Raw genomic sequence first — 23,127 nt, forward strand, 5'->3', positions numbered from 1 at the left:
CAAAATTGGATCCACGGACTTCAGTGGATGAGCCGACTCCAAAATTGCCAGGTCAGCTCCAGAAGTTGGCGAGTCGACTCCAGGTCAAGACGAGTCGACTCCCAGTCAAGACGGCAACTTTAATTCAAATTTGGAACAGTTGCCGAGTCGACTCCGGAAAAGCGTGAGTCGACTCCTGCTACAGCCGAGTCGACTCCTGATCGCGCGAGTCGACTCCAACCCACCAACGGTCATATTGTCAGGCTGCGCAGAGTGTGCAGAACGGCCAGAAAAAGCAGAGTAACGGCTAGTTTCCGTGGAGGTTGGCTTAAATAGCCACAGAGGACTGTAGCAAGGAGGAGAACAGATTTTCCACTCCAAGCATTCAAGTTTTCAAGCTCTCCAAGTGCTCTTAAACGAAAAAGGGAAGATCTGCATTTACTGCTCCAACAACTTCTTCCCAACAATCAAAGCTTCCTCCTCCTGCATTCAAGTCGACCACTCTTTCAAGAGGAGACCGGAGTTCCAGAAGCCATACCTTTTCACCAACTTAAAAGCGTTTGAGGGCTTCTAACTCCTTTACGATTATATTGTTTTAAATCTGCTTTTTGAGAAGCTATTTTCTGTTTTCTTCTATCTCTTGTATTTACTTGATTCAATCGGGGGATTGAATCAAGGGGTTTAAGGTTGGTTGGTGAGCCAAGTTAAAACCAACGTGTGTAAGGGTTTGATTGTGAGCCCGGAAAAACAATCGGGGTTGGTTCTAGTCGGTGAGCCTGGGAAAACCGACCGAGTTCGTTGTGAGCTCGTAAAACAACAAGTTTGGTTGTGAGCTTGCAAAACAACCGGCTGTAATCCAAGGGGGTTATAGTGAAATTCCCAAGTGAGACTTGGGGAGTGGACGTAGGAGCAAGGGTTAGCTCCGAACCACTATAAAACTTTGTGTTTGTAGTGCATTGTCTCTCATCTTCTTCCCCGCACATTACTCACAGCACTAGGCTTTAATTAAATAACTTGCTATAGTTTTTAATTAATCATCCACAAAGTTTTAATTAGCCAAATTATTTTAAAAACCCAATTCACCCCCCCTCTTGGGTTGTCTATCTGGGCAACACATTCTGTCAGTGGAGATTATACATTGGCATATCAATTGATGTGGGGTCGGAACCCCGACACTAGCCCGCACACCGGGCGAGCAGGGAAAGCATCCGCGTCCTCCCCGAGGTATTGTCCGCTCTGGGATTGCCGCTTCGGGTCTGCGGGAGGTCGCCCAGGGCCGTGGCCCAATGACAGTCCCGAGCTCTGACGGCGCGGGGGTCCGCGGAGGTTGCCCCCTACCCTCACGGTTTTGTCCTACAAAAGGGCCCTCGGTGAGAAGAGGTGTTTGCACCCCCCCATTTAAGGCACAGACTTTTCCGCTGATTACCCGATGTGGGACTAAACTGGGAACCCCATCCCACAACACAGCCCCCCCAGCGGGAAGGTCTGTGCGTGACCGGGGCCCTTCCTCTAGCGCCATCTGATGTGGGGTCGGAACCCCGACACCAGCACGCACACCGGGCGAGCAGGGAAAGCATCCGCGTCCTCCCCGAGGTATTGTCCGCTCTGGGATTGCCGCTTCGGGTCTGCGGGAGGTCGCCCAGGGCCGTGGCCCAATGACAGTCCCGAGCTCTGACGGCGCGGGGGTCCGCGGAGGTTGCCCCCTACCCTCACGGTTTTGTCCTACAAAAGGGCCCTCGGTGAGAAGAGGTGTTTGCACCCCCCCATTTAAGGCACAGACCTTTCCGCTGATTACCCGATGTGGGACTAAACAGGGAACCCCATCCCACAACATCAATATCCTACCATTGGGGGTTATGCAGTGGCACTTTGATGTGATCATAGTTTTGAGCTCTCTAGATGAACTTGATGGTTTGAAAAATAATTAATTTATGAAACAAGATTTGAAATTTTGAAGTGATTGGATAGCATATTGATTTGTCTTTTGAATCGATGTATTTTGCATACTTAATTTCAGTATATTATTATTGCTCGATTTATTTAGCTTAAGTGTTCATTACTTACTGGGTTGTTTAGCTCATTATATGATTTCTTCTTATTTTCTTTTACAGATTCAAAAAATCAGCCTACCAGAATTTTCAATATGGGAGAGCGATTAGAAAAACTCTGGCATAAATTATCTTAGATTAGAGTTTATTTATAATTATTTATTATTTTAGACTAATGTTAGATATGTGAGATATTATAAGTTGTGTTAGTTAATAAAATAAAAATTATATATTATTAATTAAATTATTTATGCTGTCCGGTTTTGATGAGATGTTTTATATATTTATAAAAAAGTTATAAATGTACGGCAGTTACCGTGATTTCCGACTCATGATCTCGAGTTGGACCTTCTAATGAAAAAAAAAAAAAGACAAAGTACGAGACCGGCCTAATTTTGAATTGCGAATAGTTGGCATCTTATGTCATGCGTTAGATTCTTAAGAGTCCTGTACTCCGCAAGTTTGTCCCCACATGCTCACGGTGCTTTTATTGCCATGACCGTCTCTTTTATTTGTTGCGACCCCGCCGCCATAAGCCTCCTCTTCGTGAGCAGGGTGGCGCCCACCCGACTCCAGCAATATCTCCACTAATATCTGCCCTTATCACATCTACGACGCCGTTGGCCGCCGTCTCTTTCATCTCCTCCAACTTCATCTCCACCGACTCTTACCCTCGAATTTTCTAATTGAAAAGCGACGGCGTTTGCCGCCCCTAATTTTTTCACGATGTAGTTTGACGGTAGTATTAGAAAAAATGATAGGTATAATGCCGGATTTGTTATCAAGAACTACGAGACCAAATTTATGATGGTTAGGAGCCGACGAATTTTCGATCAGTCTATGCTTGACGCTAAGGTCAGGATCACGTAGAAGAAAGTTTTCTATGCGAGGAGAGTGTTGCGCGCGCATCGTCTTATCTTGGAGGAGTCTTAGCCACAGTGATCGAATGGGTCTAAGAGCTGAGCCATGCAGTAGACGGGTTGTGGCTGATACACGATATCTGCAGTATTTTTGAGGAAGTTTACTTCTCATCGGGCTACTCATGCCTTTCGAGAGGTTAATAATACGGCGGACTAGATGGCATCTTTTGCGGCTTATCACTTTGAAAATTTTGTTTGAAACACCTATGCCTCAATGCCGCCTTCAATATACCTTTTTTTTTTTTTTTCTAATTTTATGAACTGCATTATATTTGATGTGTGTGAGGCGCCGATGTAAAGCAGCAGCTCGTCACCTTTGCCACCCACGGCACTTGAGTCTCCCTCTCCTCCCGCGGCTCTTTTTTTTTTTTTTTTGGTCCAATTGGCGGCTCTTTCAATGGACCATCACCACCTTATCAAATGCTTCTCCTTGCAGGTCATTGGCGAACCCTTCGACATACACGGGCCCTTCTTTTTTATTCCTTTTTGCCCCTTCATCTATTCCGTCTTGGCTTGATTGGAGGACATGCCTCAATGATGTCGACTCTCCATTTGGATTAGATGTCACGAGAGTACTCGGTGAAGAGCTCGGATAGAACTCCAATGTAGGACCCAATTGCCCCTTTTCACCCTTTGATGAAGGGTCATAATTGCTCGATATGTTCTCTGGATCTTACAGCCACGAATGAACTTTTCGTGATTATCACCCAATACTTCCAAGGTTGCTTAGACACCTAACCACTTTCATTAGGGGTTTTCAACACAAGTCAACCTCCCTAAGACAAGGATATGCCAATTTTGATAATTTCGAAGTGTTTGGAGAAGGAAGATTAAAAAAAAAGAAAGGTTAATTTCGATGCAGGTAGATACATATGAACTAAAAACTAAAAAAAAATGAAATAATGATAGCATGAAGAATGAAAGGGATGTATTGGGCACGGCCTAATGGTCCCAATCGAGTCAAGAAGTGAAAAGTCTAGGTAGGTAAAATGAGACACGATTACAAACAATATATTCATAGCTATGTCGGATCCTGCAAATAGATCGAGTACTATATAGTGTTCATCAAGAAGCTAAGCAAGGAGGGCATGGCTTGTCCTGTGAGGATGAGCAAACTGTATCTACCTAAATGGATCGGCCATTTCCATACCTTAGTCTTGCTCTGGTTCAGCTGCCAATACAAGGTGGAAATGGAACACCTTATCGTTTCATACTTTTTTTTTTGGCTAAACCATCGTTTCATACTTCGCCAAAATCAAAAAAACGGATAAGGCTAGTCTTATCCATCTTTTTAAATGTGAACTTTAGCTTCCTTTTTTCAGCTCTTATTACAGCTAATATTTTCGACTGCTGCCCGGGGAGTAGCACTTACTGCAGTCACACAAAATTTTGATCCATCCAATAAATAAAATAATCTTGAAGGATTTCTTTTTTTCAATCCAGAACTTATCATTATCTTGAAGGTAAAAATAAGACTCATCTTCACCATCATTATTCTCTTGCTAACAAATCTAATCGTTCCTCTTTTTTGTTGGAATCTCAGGAATCTTTTTTGTAACACCCATAGTTAAAAATAAACGAAAAAAAAGAAAAGAGCAACACAAAAACCTCTTAATCCTTATTAAGACAACAAATATATTAGGCCAAACCAAGACATTGGAGCATCAGTAGCCACGTCCCTGGCGAGGTTCGTTGCAGATGGACGACGTGAAGTAGAAGGGCCCGACCGTGTACTTGACCAGGTTGGGATAGACGTGGGAGGGGCGGCGGAGCTTCACGCCGGTCTGGCCACCGCCGAAGTTGGTCATTATATATTTATATTGCAGGTGTGGTCAGGCGAGGAGACGAGCCTCACGGTGCAGCCCTCCGGCGGGAGCTCCTTACCGTAGATGTATTTGGTCACCAGCAGGTCGAACTCACCGTGCTCGTCGGTGTTGTCGCTTGCATAGTATACCACCCGCCGGCGGGCATCCATGCACGTCACGGCCACCCTGGAACCTAAATAAGATCGACACACTTCGGTGAAAGAGACTGGGAAAGCGGTGAGAATAAGAATAATCTTTAGTTACACCATTTTTCTTTGCTAAAAAGAAAAATCAATGAAGTTTTCTTGCGAAACTAGTTCGAGGGTATTCAAGTTTAGCTCGAGCTCAAGCAGACTCTGCTATGTCTATTTGCGCGGAGGCTTGCTTATTCATTAGTTAAGCTGCTCTTTAGATACATTGGTAGCTTAAGAATTAATTTTGGGGTCCTATGGATTCAAAAAAAGAAAAGAAAAGTTGGAAATACGATAACAAAATAAGTAAATTTCTAGCAATATTTTTTAGCAGCATTTCATGTTAAAAAACAACAAGAGGAAGTAGGTGATAGGATCAGAGGGATCACTATCTATGAATCATGGGAATGACCGGAAGAAGGGAGAGTTCAAGCTGAAAATTTTGGGAATATTCAGAATTTTATAATAAAGGTTTTCGCAGTTGCATGAGAATTACAGGAATCTACAGGAGCAAGGCTTGAGAGGGAAGAGAAGGTTTGGTTACCTTTGATTGGGTTGGCACCGTGGACCCATTGATTCCAGCCCTTTGTACAATCCTGGCACATCACTTTGCCTCCTACATGTATCACCTTACTCCCATCATAGTCCTTCCATCCTTCCACGCCATGGAACATCGTTCCGAGCGCAGCTGCAACACCAATCAATGCCAAGGTCCAACCACTTCCCATCTCTCTCTCTCCCCTTCGCTCTGAGGTGACGAGTTCCCCCCTCCTTTACCTTGATGGATAAATATATAGGTATCTTTTTATGTTTACAGATACTGTGACACGACGTGACACCAACTGACACGTCCTACGGACGTGCAGTCCACTTCATTTACCAACATAGGGATGAATCCAGATATACTTTTTTTTTCTTTGGCTAGGAAGGGCCCAAGTATGTATGCATGCCTGAATATTGAAAATCTATTGGGGTGGGAAGTTCCTGAAAAACACATATATTGTTGTAATGGAGAAATTTGAAGAGAGAAATGGTTATAGTTCCATTATTTCATAATTTTAGGGATAAAAAGGATCATACTTCTCTTGGGATCTAGTAATTGAATTTTTAGGATGGGAGAAATTGGCAATACCCAGCGATCTGTCAAAACTTCTTATATTTTGCGGAACAATTTCTAAGGCCATAAAATGAAAATGACAACTAATTACCACCTCACACTAGGATACTTCTATTGCTAACAAGATATGAGTCAAAACTTCTTGATTCGATTAAATTAATTATATTGTATGGATCAAAGTTTGATGAAAGTGCAGCACAAATAATTACATTAGTGAAATATAAACCCTAGACTTATTAGATGGCGAGCTGCATTAGTCATGCCAGGGGAAAATCTAAACAAAATGCAATCTAAAGGTTATAACTTGATCCAACCGTGCAAAAGAAATATACAAGCCTACCAAGTATCCACATGGATATCACAGCAAGAAGTAACTCTCCAGTGCAAACAGCATGATATACTGATTCACCATGATTGATATCGTTCAACAATATAGATAAATTTCTGATGAAGTATGACAGAGAATAAGTGATTTTTCCCTAAACATATGAATTACATTTCATTAACAAGCAACACAGAATTGGAATGATTATTAATGAAAATCAAAGGTTATATTTTGTTTTGTGCACATTTTTTTCAGAAAAGTGATCATTGGGAAAGAAACCAATCATTAGCGGTTTCTTTGAAACACTCCATAATTTTGGATTTTGCAGGAAAAGCTTTTTTGTTTATGTTGGCAATCAAAGCTGCCCGATTATGGATTTAAGCATAAAAATAGAAGCCATTACTCTGACCACACTGCAGAGCAATAATTGGATCTACTGTCAACAATCCACCTACCAAGATTCTTCAAACAATCATTTTCTAAACTTGGACAAAATAATTCTCTATTACTTTTATGTTTATTACTCCGTGTAACCACCAAGCAATAATTTTGGGGGCTTGATGCATTGTAACACCAACGAAAGGATGATCCTGTCCTCAGGTTTTGGCGAATGCTCAGATTTGAAATTTTAAGACATAGGGAGTTTAGAAGAACAGTGATTACAGCAAAAAGCCCAGTTCAATGTCAGAATTATAGTAGTTTCTGTACAAAGATTGATAGCAGTCTCACCAACATGTTTTAAGGACAGAGCGCAATGCTCTCAACTGGGCAAGGGTTTGTCCATAATAATGCAAATTTGAGGCAAAAGTGAGTTGCTCGCTGATTATTCTGTTCCAATTATTTGGATCATGTGCCCTTGAGCATTCAGGAATCCCCAAGAGGGAAGCAAATGGGCAAGACTAGGATGAACTTATATTGCGATATTGAATAATCACATATCTGACATGGCATTCATCTTTAGCACTCTATATAGGTTGTGTACTTAAAGTTGCATGGTGATTTACTGTTCCTCTCTTGCATGATTACTTCCATCACCAACCAAACGTGCCCATCCATGTCTGAGATCTGTAACATTACATAGTTGAGGTAATGGAAGATTCATTATTGATCCAACAAGATATGGTTGCGAGTTATACTACAAAAGCATAGAGAACTAACCCTTGCTACTCGCTATATGGACTCTAAATAATCTCTGATCATTTGCCGTTCCTCCATTGTGAGATCTGCATCTTCACCAGTTAAACGCTTTCGTAGCTCTCTAGTTTCCACACTAGAGTCATTTCTCAAGACCTACAAGCCAAAAGAAACACTTGTATTATACTATTCAAAGAGTTAGAGTTTATTATAAATGCTTCATGGTGGAATCTTACCTGGACATAATTGTTCACATGGCCATCATCATTTGGTCTGGTTACTAACTCATACTTATTGCATGTCCAATCACCATCTATTATGTACTTGTATTCATAGCATCCTTCCTACAATTAAGAATGCAAATAAATGTAACATTTCATAGTTACCAAATCAAAGGTTTAACTGAAATTACATAAGACTATCCTTTTATATATAGAGTACATTTCAGTGCACATATATATAAAATATGGAGATAAACTAGATATTAAACTAACACACACAAAATTTTGCTTTATGGAAGCAACTTAACAACAGAATGTTGGTTAAGGTACAATTACAAAGTTACATATCTATGAATACGGTCATATCTTGCAGTTTAAAGTACACAAGGATAATATGTTCTAGCAAGCAACTTGTGTCGCATAAGCAACATGGGGATTAATTTTATACGACAAAAGAATTCCCACACCTCCTAGACAAAGACCATACTATTACTCTTATGGCTCATTTTTATAAGCAGCAAGTACAGAATACTGCATTATATGGTAACAAGAATTCAGACGGTGATAGCACATTTTGGGTTGACTAAGTTATTACATCTTTTTTAAACACCTTGTAACAATTTTTCTTTCTATCCGCATTAGGTCTGGGTCACATAAGAGCATACTCTTCATAGGCGATCCCTCATAAAAGGAAAGACTGATCAATACACAACCTCCTCAATGTCATGTTAGATCTTGGACTCATGCCTGACACACTCCAAAAGTTGCTTACCAAATTTTCAGCTTGAGCCTTGCCTGATCCCAATTGATCTTCACCAATGACCTCTTTTGGCCTTCAAACTCTCCATCTGTTGCTTTTAGATCCTCCAAGTCATTTCCTTGCCATTTCCATCTTTATATTGGTTTTACACCCTTGGTTCCATTTCCTTTCTTCTTTGGGCTTAATTTACTATTAATGGATAGTATCCAAAGCTGATGCACAATGTTTCCTATTATAAACTTGAATAATTCGCAATTGAATACCACTAATTTTTCCTATTGATTGACTTAATCAGACCTTTCAATATTCTAATTTTTCATGCTTATTTATTTTTCAATTGTTTTTAGGCTTATGGTCTCTTTTCTTGATTTTGGGAGCTTCAAGAAGGGCCACAACCAACACAAAACACGATCCACACTTCCCACCTTATGCTCCCAGATTAGCTAATAGCAACCTTAATTACGTCCTTTCTTCATTTCTATTGAACTACACCTCAATTTTCACAACAAGAATAGATGTGAATCTCATAATATCATCAATCCTAAGCAGAATCATCAATAACCTATAGTGGCCTTTAGTAGCCCTGTAAATTAATCAAATTATCCCTCAATTTGATGCTTGACCCTTTTTTGGCGAGACTTATGATGCTCTAACTTCCCCATAGATGTTGCATAATGAAACCATTACCCTTGTACTAATCCAAAGTTCATACGTCATCATTTCTAGATAGCTTATTGCCATTGATAATGATTGGTTCCCTCTCTAGTCTGTGGTGTGCTTCTATACAACCGCATAATGGTTCTACTTTTCCAACCTGAATTTTGGTCCATATGCATTTCAAGGTGTATAAATCATGATAAGGAGTTTGAACTTAGAAATATCTCTATTTATATGACCCACCATGTATTTTTTTCTTTAACCTAGCTCAATTGTAAAAAAAACACATAAGTGAATCTTTACACCATGATTAGCTATATACAAGGTTTTAATACTGTACCAAACCTCATACATATCAGAACAGTATAGTATTGGTACGGTACCTATATGGACAAGTACATACTGAAACTGAAAACATCAAAAAGAATGAAAATTTGTTGGTACCAACCAATACGATATCGTTGGTACACACTAATATGGCTGGTACATACCAATGAAAAATTATTGGTACCAACTAGTACGATGTCGTTGGTACACACTACTATGGCCAGTACATGCCAGCACAGATGGTTTTGGCATCAGACAACTATTCATGTGCCGATGCCGGTTGGGCATCAGAATGGTATGGTACTGATGGTGAAATCCCATTCCAGCAATTTTGGCATCCATAGCCACACCTAAATTGGCTAATATCAAAATGAAAAAAGGTCTCATATGTTTCTTACTTTTCATATGTTAAAAGGACAACTTCATTTCATTATAACTTGTTAAATTTTGGTGCCTATGAATTTTAAGTGGTAAATCAATTTTGGATAGAGCGATCCTCAGTTCCATTGGTGTGCTACACCATACAATAACACATGTTTATCGTCACTGTCCATTTGGGTTCACTTATTGCATTAAGAAACTGCCAGTTTTCATTTTTAGTTTTTAGGCATTTTAAACATTGTAGATCATGATTGACGATGTGGATTCTCAATTTCCACTGCTATGATTTGGGATCAAATTTTAATGTATGCTTCTAGCTCAACTCTCTCTCTCTCTCTCTCTCACACACACACACACACACACACAATCTCTCAATCTCTCTATATGTACACACACAACATGGGTCACGGGTCAAATAGTGCGAGCATATCATTCCAAATGTACTTTAATAACATTTCACTAAACGTTTATGAAAGTAGGAAATTTCATGGACATGGAAAAGTTAAATTGAACATAATGGCATCTTCTTAAATGTAAGTAACAGATCACTATACTCACAGGTAAGTCTCTCTCAACAATCCATAATCTTTGGTCTTCATCAAATTTCAGAGGGAGTCTCTGCAAAAATATTAAAAGTTCAACATAAGCACCTTAAGCAAAGAGTTGAACTTTTGAATAACAAGCTGAAAAAAGAATCTAAGCATTTATTATTAAAAATCATGGTAATGACAAGGTCAACATCAATTAAATTAGATGGGAAAAAGAAAGCTATGAGTGCAGGACATCCTGACGAAATTTTAAATAAAACAGGAAGAATGATAGCACCTGTCAGGGCATTCCATCACTTTGAAACACTTTTAAATGTTGTTTCCTCCATCATCATGTCGCTTAGATAGTTCGATGTATATTTTCAAGGTTTTCTCTAATCCAAGGTGAATATAGAAATTTCCATGTCCGATGCACATAACTTTCAGGCACTGCTGATAACAGTTCTATGTGACAAACAAATATGTTGATCATAGAAAAAAAATGACTTTTTTTGTGAACTGAGAATCATCCAAGTAGTCATACTCACCCGATTGGGCATGTTTATTTCCATGTAAGTGAACAGCCCAAGTTGCATTTCTATTGTTATTGGTTCGTTCTAGATGTGTGTTTCCACAAATGCAGCCCAACGTGGAGAACTTGAATTCCAGCTTCAGCAGAAAAGCAAACTTGACTTCGGCCTGGGCCTATGAAGTCAAGTTCAATGTGGGTACTACTTAAGTGCCCTCCCATTCATCCCCTCTTATAAATGCGCCATTTATATAGTATTAGGTGATAATTATCATGAATAATAACTTGACAAATTAATACCTAAAAATTGTTCTTCGCATGTATTGGCTTCCTCCTTACATGGTTTCACTCACTTTTTACACTTAAATGGAGACAAACACACCCACTGGAATGTCCCAAGTTTGGAACTCAGATGAGTTTTCATGTCCATCACCACTTTGAAGTTGAAAACTTTGTGTATTTGATACTCGAACAAAAGCAAGAGATTGCAAAAAGAAACAGAAGAAATGAGGACCAAACAGAAGCTTGGTGCCTTCATAGATCAATACCCTCGGAGCCTCTTCATGTAGAATAGTTGCTAGCAAGGATTAAAATAATGGTAGTGAGCCTTGTCCTGGCATTTAACAAGAGCAGTATCGTACGATACTGTCTCGACTTTAGGGATAGTCTTGCTTCTAGGTACTATATTGGGGCATTTTTTTATTGTTTTCAACTCAACTTTTTATCTTAAATAAACCTTCAGCGAATATTGATATATTTTGGCAAGACTTTCCCTATCTATATATATTTTTTTATTTTTTGCTAAATTAGTGGTCGAAAAAAGGGAAGTGGTGAAATACTAGATGCTATAGAGGAAGGGTCAACAACATATATGCGCCCTAGACTATACCGGTAAAGGGATAATCAAGTTATGACAGACTGGAATTAGGATAACAGATAACTGGAGATAATTAAATAATAACCAAATTGGAGGAAATCAAACTCAAGTTCTCTAGCAAAACTGAGCTTTTGTATCATGTTGAGTAAACTTAAGTCGATAGAGAAGGCGTCAACAATATATGAGAGGTTTAACACTCCCTCCTCGATAGCTCTCTTTTTTTTCATTGAAAATCAAGCGACTCTGTCAGGTCATGCCTTGGTATCGGACAGTCCCAACCGGTTTCAATCTTGGCCCATAAAGGGATCAATGTCCTGCATCTGCTAGAGTGTTGGTTTTTGGTCGAAAAACTACAAACCCAGTGGTATTGACTAGACCTGCTGATACCATAATCCATGGTTGCTAGTATCATGCTTTGTGGAAATTTGTAAAACTTAAGATGGTAAGGACTTGTCCTTAACACAAGCATCCCTCATAAGCCTCTCCATGTAATCCATCATCCTATCCCACTCTTTCAGTAAGGCATGTGATGTGGATTGTGGAGTGTAACGAAGTAGGAGATAATTAGTTAGAACCTCTTCCTAGAAGATAAGTACTTTTGTTCATGCAGATAGACTTTGTTCCAATATCTGATCATTTAAGTCCCCCGGATCTTCTATGCCTTCTCAAAGAAAGGATAACGCCAGAGTCGTGAGAACGCTAAAAAGAATACATAACATTCCCTCAATCTCATGATTTTTAGTAAAACCCTTAATATCATCATAGCCATCTATATAATCCTTAATCTTACTAAAATCATATAATGACAGGTCATCAATAGATGCTGTCTGTAATTGTGTTGAATATATTCAAAAATTTTGGATCATCTACAGCCTCCATTTAAATGCCACAGGTTCTAAAGAACTGAAGCATGGATAATAGGTCCCTCTATCAGTGCATCTTGCTGATCAGCATGTTGAAGAAATACGCTCAGGATGACAAGTCATGCTTGCTTTCCTAAAACTCCCCATCCCTAAGCTTCGCAAGATAACTAAACAAATTATCCTAGGACACTAAGTAGTACAGTTAGAACAAACATCTGACAATTATGACAACTAACAAGGGACATGCAAATACCACTTATTGTCTCCTTCAAACTCATCTTAGGTATGCCTAAGTTGCATAGCATCTCCGCCAAATTCTACATATATGCAATACATAGATTTCAAATTTTTCTAACCCAACACTTTTGGTCCATAGGACAATAGCACATACAGCCACACATACAATATCTAGTGAAAAAAACCTGGCAAACTATAATTAAAGATTAACTAACAAAAATGTAAATATATTTATTAAGTTACCAAATATGATGTAAGATTAAAATTTAAAACAATTTCAATATTATGTTTGCAATAGTTTCGGATTTTCTAAATGATCAGACATGGATCAAATACTAGTATATCCAAATCTTTATTTGTATTTATTTGGTGGATAGGAATATGCATATATTGGACATTGGCCCAAGGTTCGCTGGACCGACCGTACCGACGCACCGGTGAGCACCGGTACCGATTCCACCGAACCGGAGACGTGGGCGTCCGCGGCGCACGCGGACGTCAAAAAAAAAAATGAAAAAACAACGCGTCCACGGACGCGTTAAGTGCCACACTGTGGCATTAAATGGCCCACACAGGCTGGCAGTCCGCGTGGGCGCGCTGCCTGCTAGAAAATCGGCCGCATGCGCGGTTCCGGCACGAGCACGATTTCCTGCTAGGGAAGCGGCCGCAGGAGCGGTTCCGGTGCAGGAAATCGCACGCGGGATTCTCCGCTCGTGCGTCCGCGCGCGATTCCCAAAAAAAAATCTACGCCGCGGACGCGCTAAATGCCACAAAGTGGCATTAAGTGGCCCACACGGGCTCCAGCGTGGGCGCTCTTCCCCATGCATGGGCGCGTGGGGAAAAAGCGTTTGGGCCAGTGCGAACCGGCCCAGTTCACACAGGTACAAGTATGGAACCAACCGGTTAGGTCGGAACCGTTTTTATATGCAGGGTTGGAACCGTTTTTATATGCTGTACCATACTGGTGCATATCGGCACTGGTTCGGTACAGGCGGAACCGACCGGTTCCGGCCGGTTTACCATACCTTGCATTGGCCACATGGCCCACATCCATATTTGTTCATATTACTATGCTAAAATTTGTATCCCTCTAGATAAATTCAGATGAGGGTACGAGTACGGAGCTGGAGAACAAACAAAATGGACGAATTTTCCTTTGTACAATTCATTGATTAATTTTTCTAGGAAAATTTGTAGGAAAACCATTTTTCTCATAAAGTACCTTAGATTTGGCTTCATTCCAGAAGAAAAGATATGAAATCTGGGAAGAACATATGTAAATGCCTTCCTGAAAAGATTCATTCACTGTTGCATAGGCCATCATATGTGATTGAAAAGGAAGTATCAAAATTCCCCTAATCACGTTGAGCACATTTATACCACGAGATGGAGAATCTAGAGCCAGATTCAAAGTCAAACCTATGTAAATAGAATTCTATGGGATAAAGTACTTGAAACCCAACAATCTTGACTAAGAAACACAGATTTGGGATTTGTTCAACTGCAAAGCTGTCCCAGTCTTTGCTGAATTGCGATGGCACAGATCAAAGTCTATTATCTATATGCTATGGGACCAGGATGACAGTACTATACATAATGGACTCTGTAATCAACCCTTATATTGTATGGGAGATTTGCAGCAAGATTAAGGAACCACTGAATATAGTAATGCACTTAATTATGTAACTACCATTTAATGGTGAGCCATGAGAAACATAAAAATTTTAGAAACAGCAATCACTAATTATGATGATGAACTTGTTCTTAAAGCACATTTGTTCCTTTTGTCACTCGGTCACCCCCCATTTCTTGTTTCACCGTGAATTATGGGTAACATTTAATTTATGATTCCATCTGAGGATTCATGTTCCCTTCCTGCTCCATGTCTCTAACTGTAGTCAAAAGATTTCTAGCTAATCTCTGTTGTAGTTCTGAAGTTTCTATATGTCATGTCTACTTATCCTTGCACAATTTGTCATTGACCATATAGAAGGACATTTTATTCACTGCTAGTGGCTTTAAAACTGTCATATGTCAGATAACTAACGTCCTATAATGAAAAAAAGGTGCTTACCATCAACAGAATCCATTTTTTAATTGGAAAACTTATTGTAATTAATTTCTATATTTTCAAAGATACCTGCTCCCATCCGATATCAAGTCCAGATATTTCTACCGAGGAGCAGTTATCACCTTCCCACATTAGAGTGACACGGTGCTTGGATAGACCTGTGAGCTGTAAACAAGAATTTAGGTTAATAGAAATGAGTAATATTGCTTAAATTCATAAGATGGTCTTATGTGATTACTTGTTAAAAAAAAGATTCATCAAGCATAACTCAGAGCATGTAGGTATAACCAAGGATAAGGCGAGTTTGATATGTAGTTTCTCAGTATGCCACAGAGAATGATACTATAGTTGAGCATATATTCCCTTACAGTTCAGCATACTAACCCAGTTCAACTAGGGCAAATAAACAACAGCATAATAGCTTGTTAAATAAAAACTCAAACTAAACAAGAATTACTGGTACATTTGATACGATGGATGCTAATGTAAGGATTAGTTCTTTGTTAGATCAACAGTCAGAACATTAAAAGATTTAAGCTAGATACATATAAAGAGAATCATACATGATTTTACATCGTTCAGATATATAGCAAAGGATAACAACTTAGCAAAAGTCAAGGTAAATTATCTAAACAGAGGTCCAACAGGATAATGAATAGTTGAGGTACTAATCAGCTACAATCTGGAATAATCAATAGTCTAGAAGAAATAAATCAACTCTAAAACAAATACAACTTTATTCTCAAACACACAGTAATTTCCATGTAGAAGTTGATCAACAGTACCTACAAATCGCTAAGAAGATTCTGCTCTACATGATTTTAATGTCCAATATATTGGGTTGGCTCTCATAGGGAATCAGGTGTAACCTTCACACGAGATACAACTGAAAATTAAATGGGATCCTTGAAGCAGGCACACTTTCATGCACTCAGTTGGACTCAGTTACCAGAAGCAGGTACAAGTGCCAAAGCAGATTTGGGTGCGGATACAGGACGCAAATCTGATTAAATTATGATAAGAACAAGGAAATGCTCAGGAAGGGGGCATTGGGATGAGTTTCAAAAGAAAATATATTGCAGGTGTGCCTCTCAAAATGGAAGTTTCCAGCTGCAGCTACGCACTCAAAAGGTAGATTTCATTCTGTCAACTTGGCCCTTCAAAATATGTGCTTTTCATGGAAGTAGTGATATGATTGAAGTAAGAAATTTAACAACTACAACATCAAGATAATTTCTTTTCCTCAGACAACAAGTGTGTGAAGTTAAGGAAAAAAAAAAGGAGTTAAACTAAAATATTGCACATGGTCAGCCTTTATTGGGAAAAAGACTAACAACTCTAAATGCATTGTGGAAGTAAAAGAGATCACCTGGATGTCATAACACGTTAAGCTTGAAGTTGCAAATCAATTCAAAATCCACTAACTCTTTGTTAACAGTGCCAACTATGCAATTGTCAAAAATGTTGCTGGATGGGCAAGCCCTACTGAAGTACCAAACCCTTAAGCGAGAGGGCCAAGGTTCTTTGTTGGCACTTAATATCTAGGAAATTCCCAGGTTCTGGTCCTATTCTTACTGACTTTCTCCTTCCCCTCGCCCAAAGGTAACTTCACTCTTTATAGCAAGGAGCCAAAGAGCTGACCTAAAGGCGGAAGCACTATCAAAGAAAGACCTATCTTTATAAAACCATCAGCCAAATAATCAGCATAATATTCAACATCATTTACCAAAACTATTCTGGGTTCAGTTTTATGATTGACATAGATAGAGCCATTCTGCAATAGATTATGCTGGATTGCTAGTAAATTCAAGTAGTGGTAAAGTGGCATAGAAGTATGATTTTTCACTTCTAACAATTGTCGAACATGACAATGGAAACAAGTGGATCCCATGACTGCTATCTTGCAACAAAAAGACAAGCTGGAATAAGGCCATGATGAAAGAAACTACTTGCAAGTTGGGGAAGTAACTAGTCTCGAAGATATGACAATGTCAGGATGCTGACACAAGGGCTGTCAGGGTAGATATTTTGATAGTCAGAATATTAGTGGGTAAAGAAGCAGGCACATGAATTATGAGGTATAATCAAAATGATGATTGAAGCACAAGGGATTCAATGATGGAGAAATCAGGCTATGTTGTGAAGAAATCAAAAACCAAAATATGAATTAAAAGATTAGCCATAGCGAGGTAACAACAATAAAAACAACAAGGAAATATGAAGAGTATACCAGATTTATGAACAAGGTTTCAGATCTTGTGGTATGACCCCGTAGTTCATGTACTGTTACAGTATGCTCCTTGTGTCTTCTCATGGTTCACCGAACCGGATGATACCCCGATCTCTTACAAATCAATACAACACGCGACACAGGTCTTTATTGTATGGTGCGGTCAAGATATGAAGCCTTGGTTAAGACGATTAGAATTTATGGCCAAGGTTGATGGTATGATGTATTAGACTTTTCATTGAAGTCCATTTGGCTGTAGTGGTAGATTATAGTCACCGTCACCCTTCTTCTTCTTCCACCACTTTAGTCTTCTCCCTTCTGTGCCGAGGAGATTGATAAGATCAATTGGTACAAGAGAAACAGTCTCATCACCATCCTTCTTATTGTCTACCATCTTCATCAATTGACAAATATGCCATTTTATCAGATCATGAATGCATCCCAGGGCAACCATGGGCATGGTTTCCAACAAAATTACTAGGAGTCATACCAGCAACATGAAGACCAAATCATTTGAATGGAAGGTTGAGCATATTAAGGTTTCAAAGAACAAACAAAAACATACATGATTAATTCCAATAACTTCACACCATTGTCTCAGATCATGAAAACATAATTTCTTCAACAGATTAACCATTACCCCAGAGGTTGTTCATCCCATATAACATCAAGATCATCAAAATGGCGAGTGCATATAAGCATAAATCCATGCTGTTGTCTACTCTCCTCCGTACCAGCCACATAAAGTACATTCTTGTTATAGATGGGCCCTTGGTGCTGTTTTGTGAGTGCAAAATATTGAAAAGTACATGGAGTATTTTAAATAATTCCTATAATGGTAACAAAGTAAATGAGCTTCTCATAATAACAACATTATGTATGTAGCACTTATAATATTCCATTCAGTGCAAATATATTTACATGCCCCATTATAAATTTTATGGGGAACTTTGATCTTCTTTCTGCTGTTAAGGTTTAAATATAAATTGTGCATTTCAGATTTAGGCAAATTTAGGCGAGAGAGAAAATTTACCATGAAACATATAAGGCTAGTGGCAGGTACTGCACCTTAAACTCTAACCAATAAGCAGACCTCCGAAATTAACATAAGCTTAGAAAGATACTGGACAAAGAGAGAGGATGACAACTTTTAAGAAAAGAAATTGCATTTTCGTATCCAGCGCTGAAGTAAAAAAGCCAAAGTAAATGCACTATTAATAGTAAATCACTATTTGCTAAAGATTCTGCATCCAAAGAGTTACTTTAGATCGTTTATTAAATTACTTCTCTGCAATACGCGTGATTAACTGGAAGCAAACCTGATTATCTAAGGTAATCTTACATGCTAGAATTCCACATGGTAGCCAAAAACTATGTTTCTTTGTCCAGAATATAACTATACATTATCAAGACCTCTAGGTTGACAGTTGTTAGTGTTAACTCTAGATACATGTTGTACTTTACATCTGACATAGACAATAATCTTCTGTATTCTTGTATTATTATTTGCCACTATGGCGACTGCATCACCATATAATTGGACCATCCATGTATAAGTGGATGGATGACTTTGAAGCTTTCCTAAACTCCTGTTCTCCAAATAACTATGGTCTCTATAATTATAATACACATACATATACATACATGCATTTATCTGAAGTCTGAACTCTGAACACTGTTGTTAAAATCTCATGATCCAGGATCTGGATCTTATGATCCTAATCTCATTCTTGGATCAGGATTCAATAAACCATGATATCTAAATCTATATTATGCATTATATAGTCCCTTTTGATCATAAGATCCAATGGATCATGTTATTTAGATATTAAATCATGTGGAAGTCCATTGTATGGATTTTAGAATTACTTATGTATCTCAAACCCAGACACGTAAAATTAGTGAAAAAGATTTGGAGTTCAAGGAATTAAGATCAAGAGGCAGAATTTTTCATATTTCTACAACCATTTGTTAAAATCTGATTATTTTCGTAAAAACATTCTACATAAAAGTTTCATTTATTATTAGATTGCATATAAATATCCAGAATAATTAAATATGATGCTTGTCTCATTAGACATGTTATATGTGGATGCATGATTGTTGAAACAAGATATCTTATATTATGGCATTTGACTCTTTGTTCATCTACTTTATAACTGACACATTTTCAATTTTCACAGTTTTTTTAGATTTCTAAATTTTGAAGATCAAAATAAAAAACTATGGTCAGCGACACAATCCAATCTAACCACCTACATAACTTCAGACTCAATCCCTCATCCTAATAATATTGGGTGTGTCTTCAATGTTTTATGGAGATACAAAAGAAAAAGAAACCAATGTCAACCTCATCATTTAAGTTTTGGTCAAAGAATGCAAATTTTAAAACTCAAATTTTATTAAAAAAAAAACTTTGCATATTAGTTTTCTTATTACTTTCAACACATGGAGAATCCTTGCCAAAATGATGGTACATGCCTGACAAAATGATGGCAAAATGAAGAATTCACGAAACATAACTTATGAGGTTTTATGTTAAGCTCCTCAAAGAAAGATATTCCCAAATCTCCAGATTTTTGGTTTTTGATAAGAGTTATCTATGTTGAGCTACTTGTTTGGTTTAGCAGCATTCATTATTGTATTACAGTTACTAGAAGATTTATTGGTCAATGCTCAATTGAAACAAAAGAGCAAGTCTCAGGTTAAGAGGAAAAGTTAGATATCATTACACCAAATGTGTCATAAATGATGCTGAGCTCCAGCAATCAATACTGTAACCAAGAGCAAGAACACTATAAACACAAAATTAACATAATATAGGGTAAGAATAAATGTAGATATATTGCCTATTAAATACTAATATTTGAAAAAAATATACAATACATTACAGGTTGTAGATCGATAGACAATAACATATAGAACTTGTAATATCTTGAGATACAGATTATTTGACTTACAATATCAATAGTTGCATTCTTAATGGCATCCAGTTTCGGGAAGCAAGGTCGCTTACTCTACAATCAAATTAAGGATCATAGAAGAACAAGTCAAAATGAACAAAAAAGTTATAGCTCGATACAGTTTAATTCAATTATTCATGCTAAAAGGCATATCTAATTGAAAAACCATGTACAGTTCCATGTGAATTAATCATATGAAACAGTTTAATATAATTATCTAGTATTAATTCTCTAATCAAGATCTCATGATATATATGTCGAGCCTAGTATCATGCAAATTTAAATCAGTCTTACCATGTAAACACAAATCAAAACCATTACAGGATGCAAAATAAAGGCACTAAGGAGAGTAAGCAACAAAAAAAATAAAATCACACACCCGGAGATCACGATGTTCATGCAAAAGTTTTCTCGATTGAACATGCCTCCAAAGTTCAGTGTGTTACGTACCTAAACACATAAATTTATATCATTTGGGTTTCTAGTCACAATTAGTCACTCTAAGGTGTCGAGTAATGATATTTGCTCCAGTATATCCAGTAAGTCATTGCTCAAATTCGAAACCTGGGCCTAGCTCAACATGGAGGGTGATAGAAGTTAGGGGAACTGAGATGAAGAGGAGGAAACATAAAATTCAGCAACAAAATCTGAAGAACCATGTCGAACGGGCCGATTTGAAGCATACTGAACTGGACCGGCCGTTTACCAGCACGATTCATCCCATCGGTTCGAGACATAAATCCTAGCATGGCATTCGAGCTACTATGGACTCATCTCTCCCCTCCCGATGATTTCAATGCTTGTTCAATGCTCCCCTCTCCCTCTCTACCAGTTCCAACCTCGAATCCCTCTCTCCCTCTCTCATCACCTCCTTCGTCTCTTCGAAGATTCATTCAACTCTCAAGTTGAGTCTCGCTCTCCCTCTCCTTCTCCATCTCTCTCTCCACCCTCTCCCTCCTCTCTCTCCCCTTGCTGAAATAGGGGGTTGCCATTGTTTTGAAATGGGATGCCTAGATTTTTCTCCGTAAATCTCGAATTGAAATTAGCAAATGATTTGCCAACCTCACTCAAAAGAAAGTTGGCAAAGCATTTGCCAATTTCAATTCAAACTTTACAAAAAAAAGGGCATCCCCTGTTTCGAAACAAGACAGGGGCAACCCCCTTTCCAGCCCTCTCTCTCTCCCTCCCTTCATCCCTCTCCCTCTCTCTTTTCCTCTCTCTCCTCCCTCTCCCCCTCCAACTCTGGCTTGTCCTGTGTCGGTACGCCTCGAAACACCACAGCATGGACCTATACCCTACCGGGCCAATTGCCAGCCAATACCCCCTCTGACACTGGTACGGTGAACCTTATTCATCGATGATCAAAATCTTGTCTAAGTCCTCTTTCATTCTAAAATCATTGTGAGGTACCATGATTTCTTTCAATCTAGAGGTTGAAACAAAATGCCTTAAAAATAAAAATAGCTTTTTGATGATTTTCTGATTTGTGAATGTCCTGAAAGTTGAAACATAATATTATTGACAAAGATTACAATCTCAGTACCAAACAAGTATGCTTGGTATGTTATGCCTCTACGTTAACACATGTTATGTTGCTAGAGTTAGTACAACAACTATACCATGTGTCAGTATAGCAATATATTGAACCTCTATACACTCCTAATACGTTACTAGGTTGGTATGGTAAGACTATACCAGGCAGTATAAGTCGATATTGAAAACCTTGATTATGAAAGCATTGCTTCTCGTTTGTGGTCTCAAAAAAGATAAAATGGTCCTTTGTTCCAAAAAATTTGCACCTCATGGCTCCATTCAAGCATCTCACATACTTTTATGTTTCAACATAAAGCCCACAACCAATCTACTCAAGGTCTGCAAAACCATCCTGAACTGGCCCGTTTCGGGGCATCCCGGGCCGTATCAGCGGCGGACCGAAACGATTCTAGCATTGAAACCAAGACGTTGTCGCCAAAGGGGGCGAAGGAGAAGAAAAAAGAAGAGAGAGAGAGAGAGCGAGAGGTAGAGGAAGGAAGAGAGGCCGGTAGAAGCCGGGGAAACTCCGCGCGGAGGTAGAGGCTTGGAGAGACACGAGGCGGGGCTCCACCTCCGGTCCCCTGTTTCTTTCGAAATAGGGGCCCGGAGGGGGCCCTTTTTATTTTTGCATTTTTTGTGTCTCCCCGGCCTCCACCTCCTCCGTGCGGAGGCTCTCCGGCTTCTGCTGGCCAACCTCTCTCTTTCTTTCTCTCCCTCCCTCCCCCACTCTCTCTCTCTCTTTTCCTCTCTTGTTCTTTCTCTCCCCCATCTCTTCTATTGTGTCGGTACGGGCCCGACACAGTATGGTGTGGGCCCGTACCGACTCGTCCTGCCGGACAACCAGTACAGTGCCCTACCAGTTCCAGGCAACGTTGAATCTACTACCTAATATTTCCTTTTAACCATGGCATCAAAAGTGAGGTCCAAGGTTCGCCGTACCGGTACCGAACCCCGTACCGGTGCCGCACTAGTATAGGCGTACCGAGTGTCGGTACGGTACGCTCGGTACCAACCGTACCGATATTGGTGTACCGATACCGGTATCCATCGGTACGGGTACGGTACGCTCGGTACCGACCAGTACCGACCGGTACAGCGAACCTTGGTGAGGTCATTCTCCACGACATCTACCAAAAGGAGGCTCATAATTTTGGACTAGATATTCTTCAGCTATATAAGTTTTATGTCACAACTCTACATAAATCACTATTTGCTTAGAATTCAAGACTTGCATTTCTGATAAGTGGAATCAGTTGAACTAGAGACATCACAAAAAGATCTTCAAGGCTTAACAAGTGTGATAATAATCAGTCCAGATTCTCGCATGAATGACATCAGATCTGTATTGCCATTGTTTGTCATTCCCACTGCACTCTATGAGCTCAAACAGGCTTCTTTTGCTTGGTTCGAACACCTTTCATCCATTGTTCTT

The 23,127-nt window shown here is 39.1% G+C and overlaps 2 protein-coding genes and 1 long non-coding RNA gene across 6 annotated transcripts in view; 1 reads left to right on the forward strand and 2 right to left on the reverse strand.

Annotated features, from left to right (window-relative positions):
- Positions 1–4,399: 4,399 nt before the first annotated feature.
- Positions 4,400–6,827, reverse strand: LOC103716999 (pistil-specific extensin-like protein). Its single transcript, XM_008805223.3, is given in 3 exon segments — positions 4,400–4,758; positions 4,761–4,945; positions 5,488–6,827. Coding segments are annotated over 3 exon segments (516 nt in total). The 5' UTR covers positions 5,672–6,827; the 3' UTR covers positions 4,400–4,611.
- Positions 6,828–6,987: 160 nt separating this feature from the next.
- LOC103717014 (phosphoglucan phosphatase DSP4, amyloplastic) overlaps positions 6,988–23,127 on the reverse strand; it is a 52,049-nt gene continuing 35,909 nt past the window's right edge. For 2 of the 4 annotated variants that reach the window (XM_039123663.1, XM_039123664.1), the window contains exons 10-15: positions 20,160–20,216; positions 15,039–15,134; positions 10,424–10,483; positions 7,756–7,863; positions 7,544–7,675; positions 6,988–7,450 (exon numbers count right to left, since the gene is read on the reverse strand). In XM_039123663.1, coding sequence (XP_038979591.1) covers positions 7,556–7,675; positions 7,756–7,863; positions 10,424–10,483; positions 15,039–15,134; positions 20,160–20,216 — 441 coding nt within the window. In that variant the 3' untranslated portion in view covers positions 6,988–7,450; positions 7,544–7,555. The remainder of the gene's footprint in view (positions 7,451–7,543; positions 7,676–7,755; positions 7,864–10,423; positions 10,484–15,038; positions 15,135–20,159; positions 20,217–23,127) is intronic. The other 2 variants (XM_039123665.1, XM_026808419.2) reach the window with 2 other exon arrangements.
- Positions 22,258–22,851, forward strand: LOC120109914. The gene is made up of 2 exons (XR_005510720.1): positions 22,258–22,616; positions 22,806–22,851. It is a non-coding gene; the product is annotated as an uncharacterized LOC120109914 (long non-coding RNA).

Source organism: Phoenix dactylifera, chromosome 2, assembly GCF_009389715.1.
Source record: "Phoenix dactylifera cultivar Barhee BC4 chromosome 2, palm_55x_up_171113_PBpolish2nd_filt_p, whole genome shotgun sequence".
Taxonomy (NCBI): domain Eukaryota; kingdom Viridiplantae; phylum Streptophyta; class Magnoliopsida; order Arecales; family Arecaceae; genus Phoenix; species Phoenix dactylifera.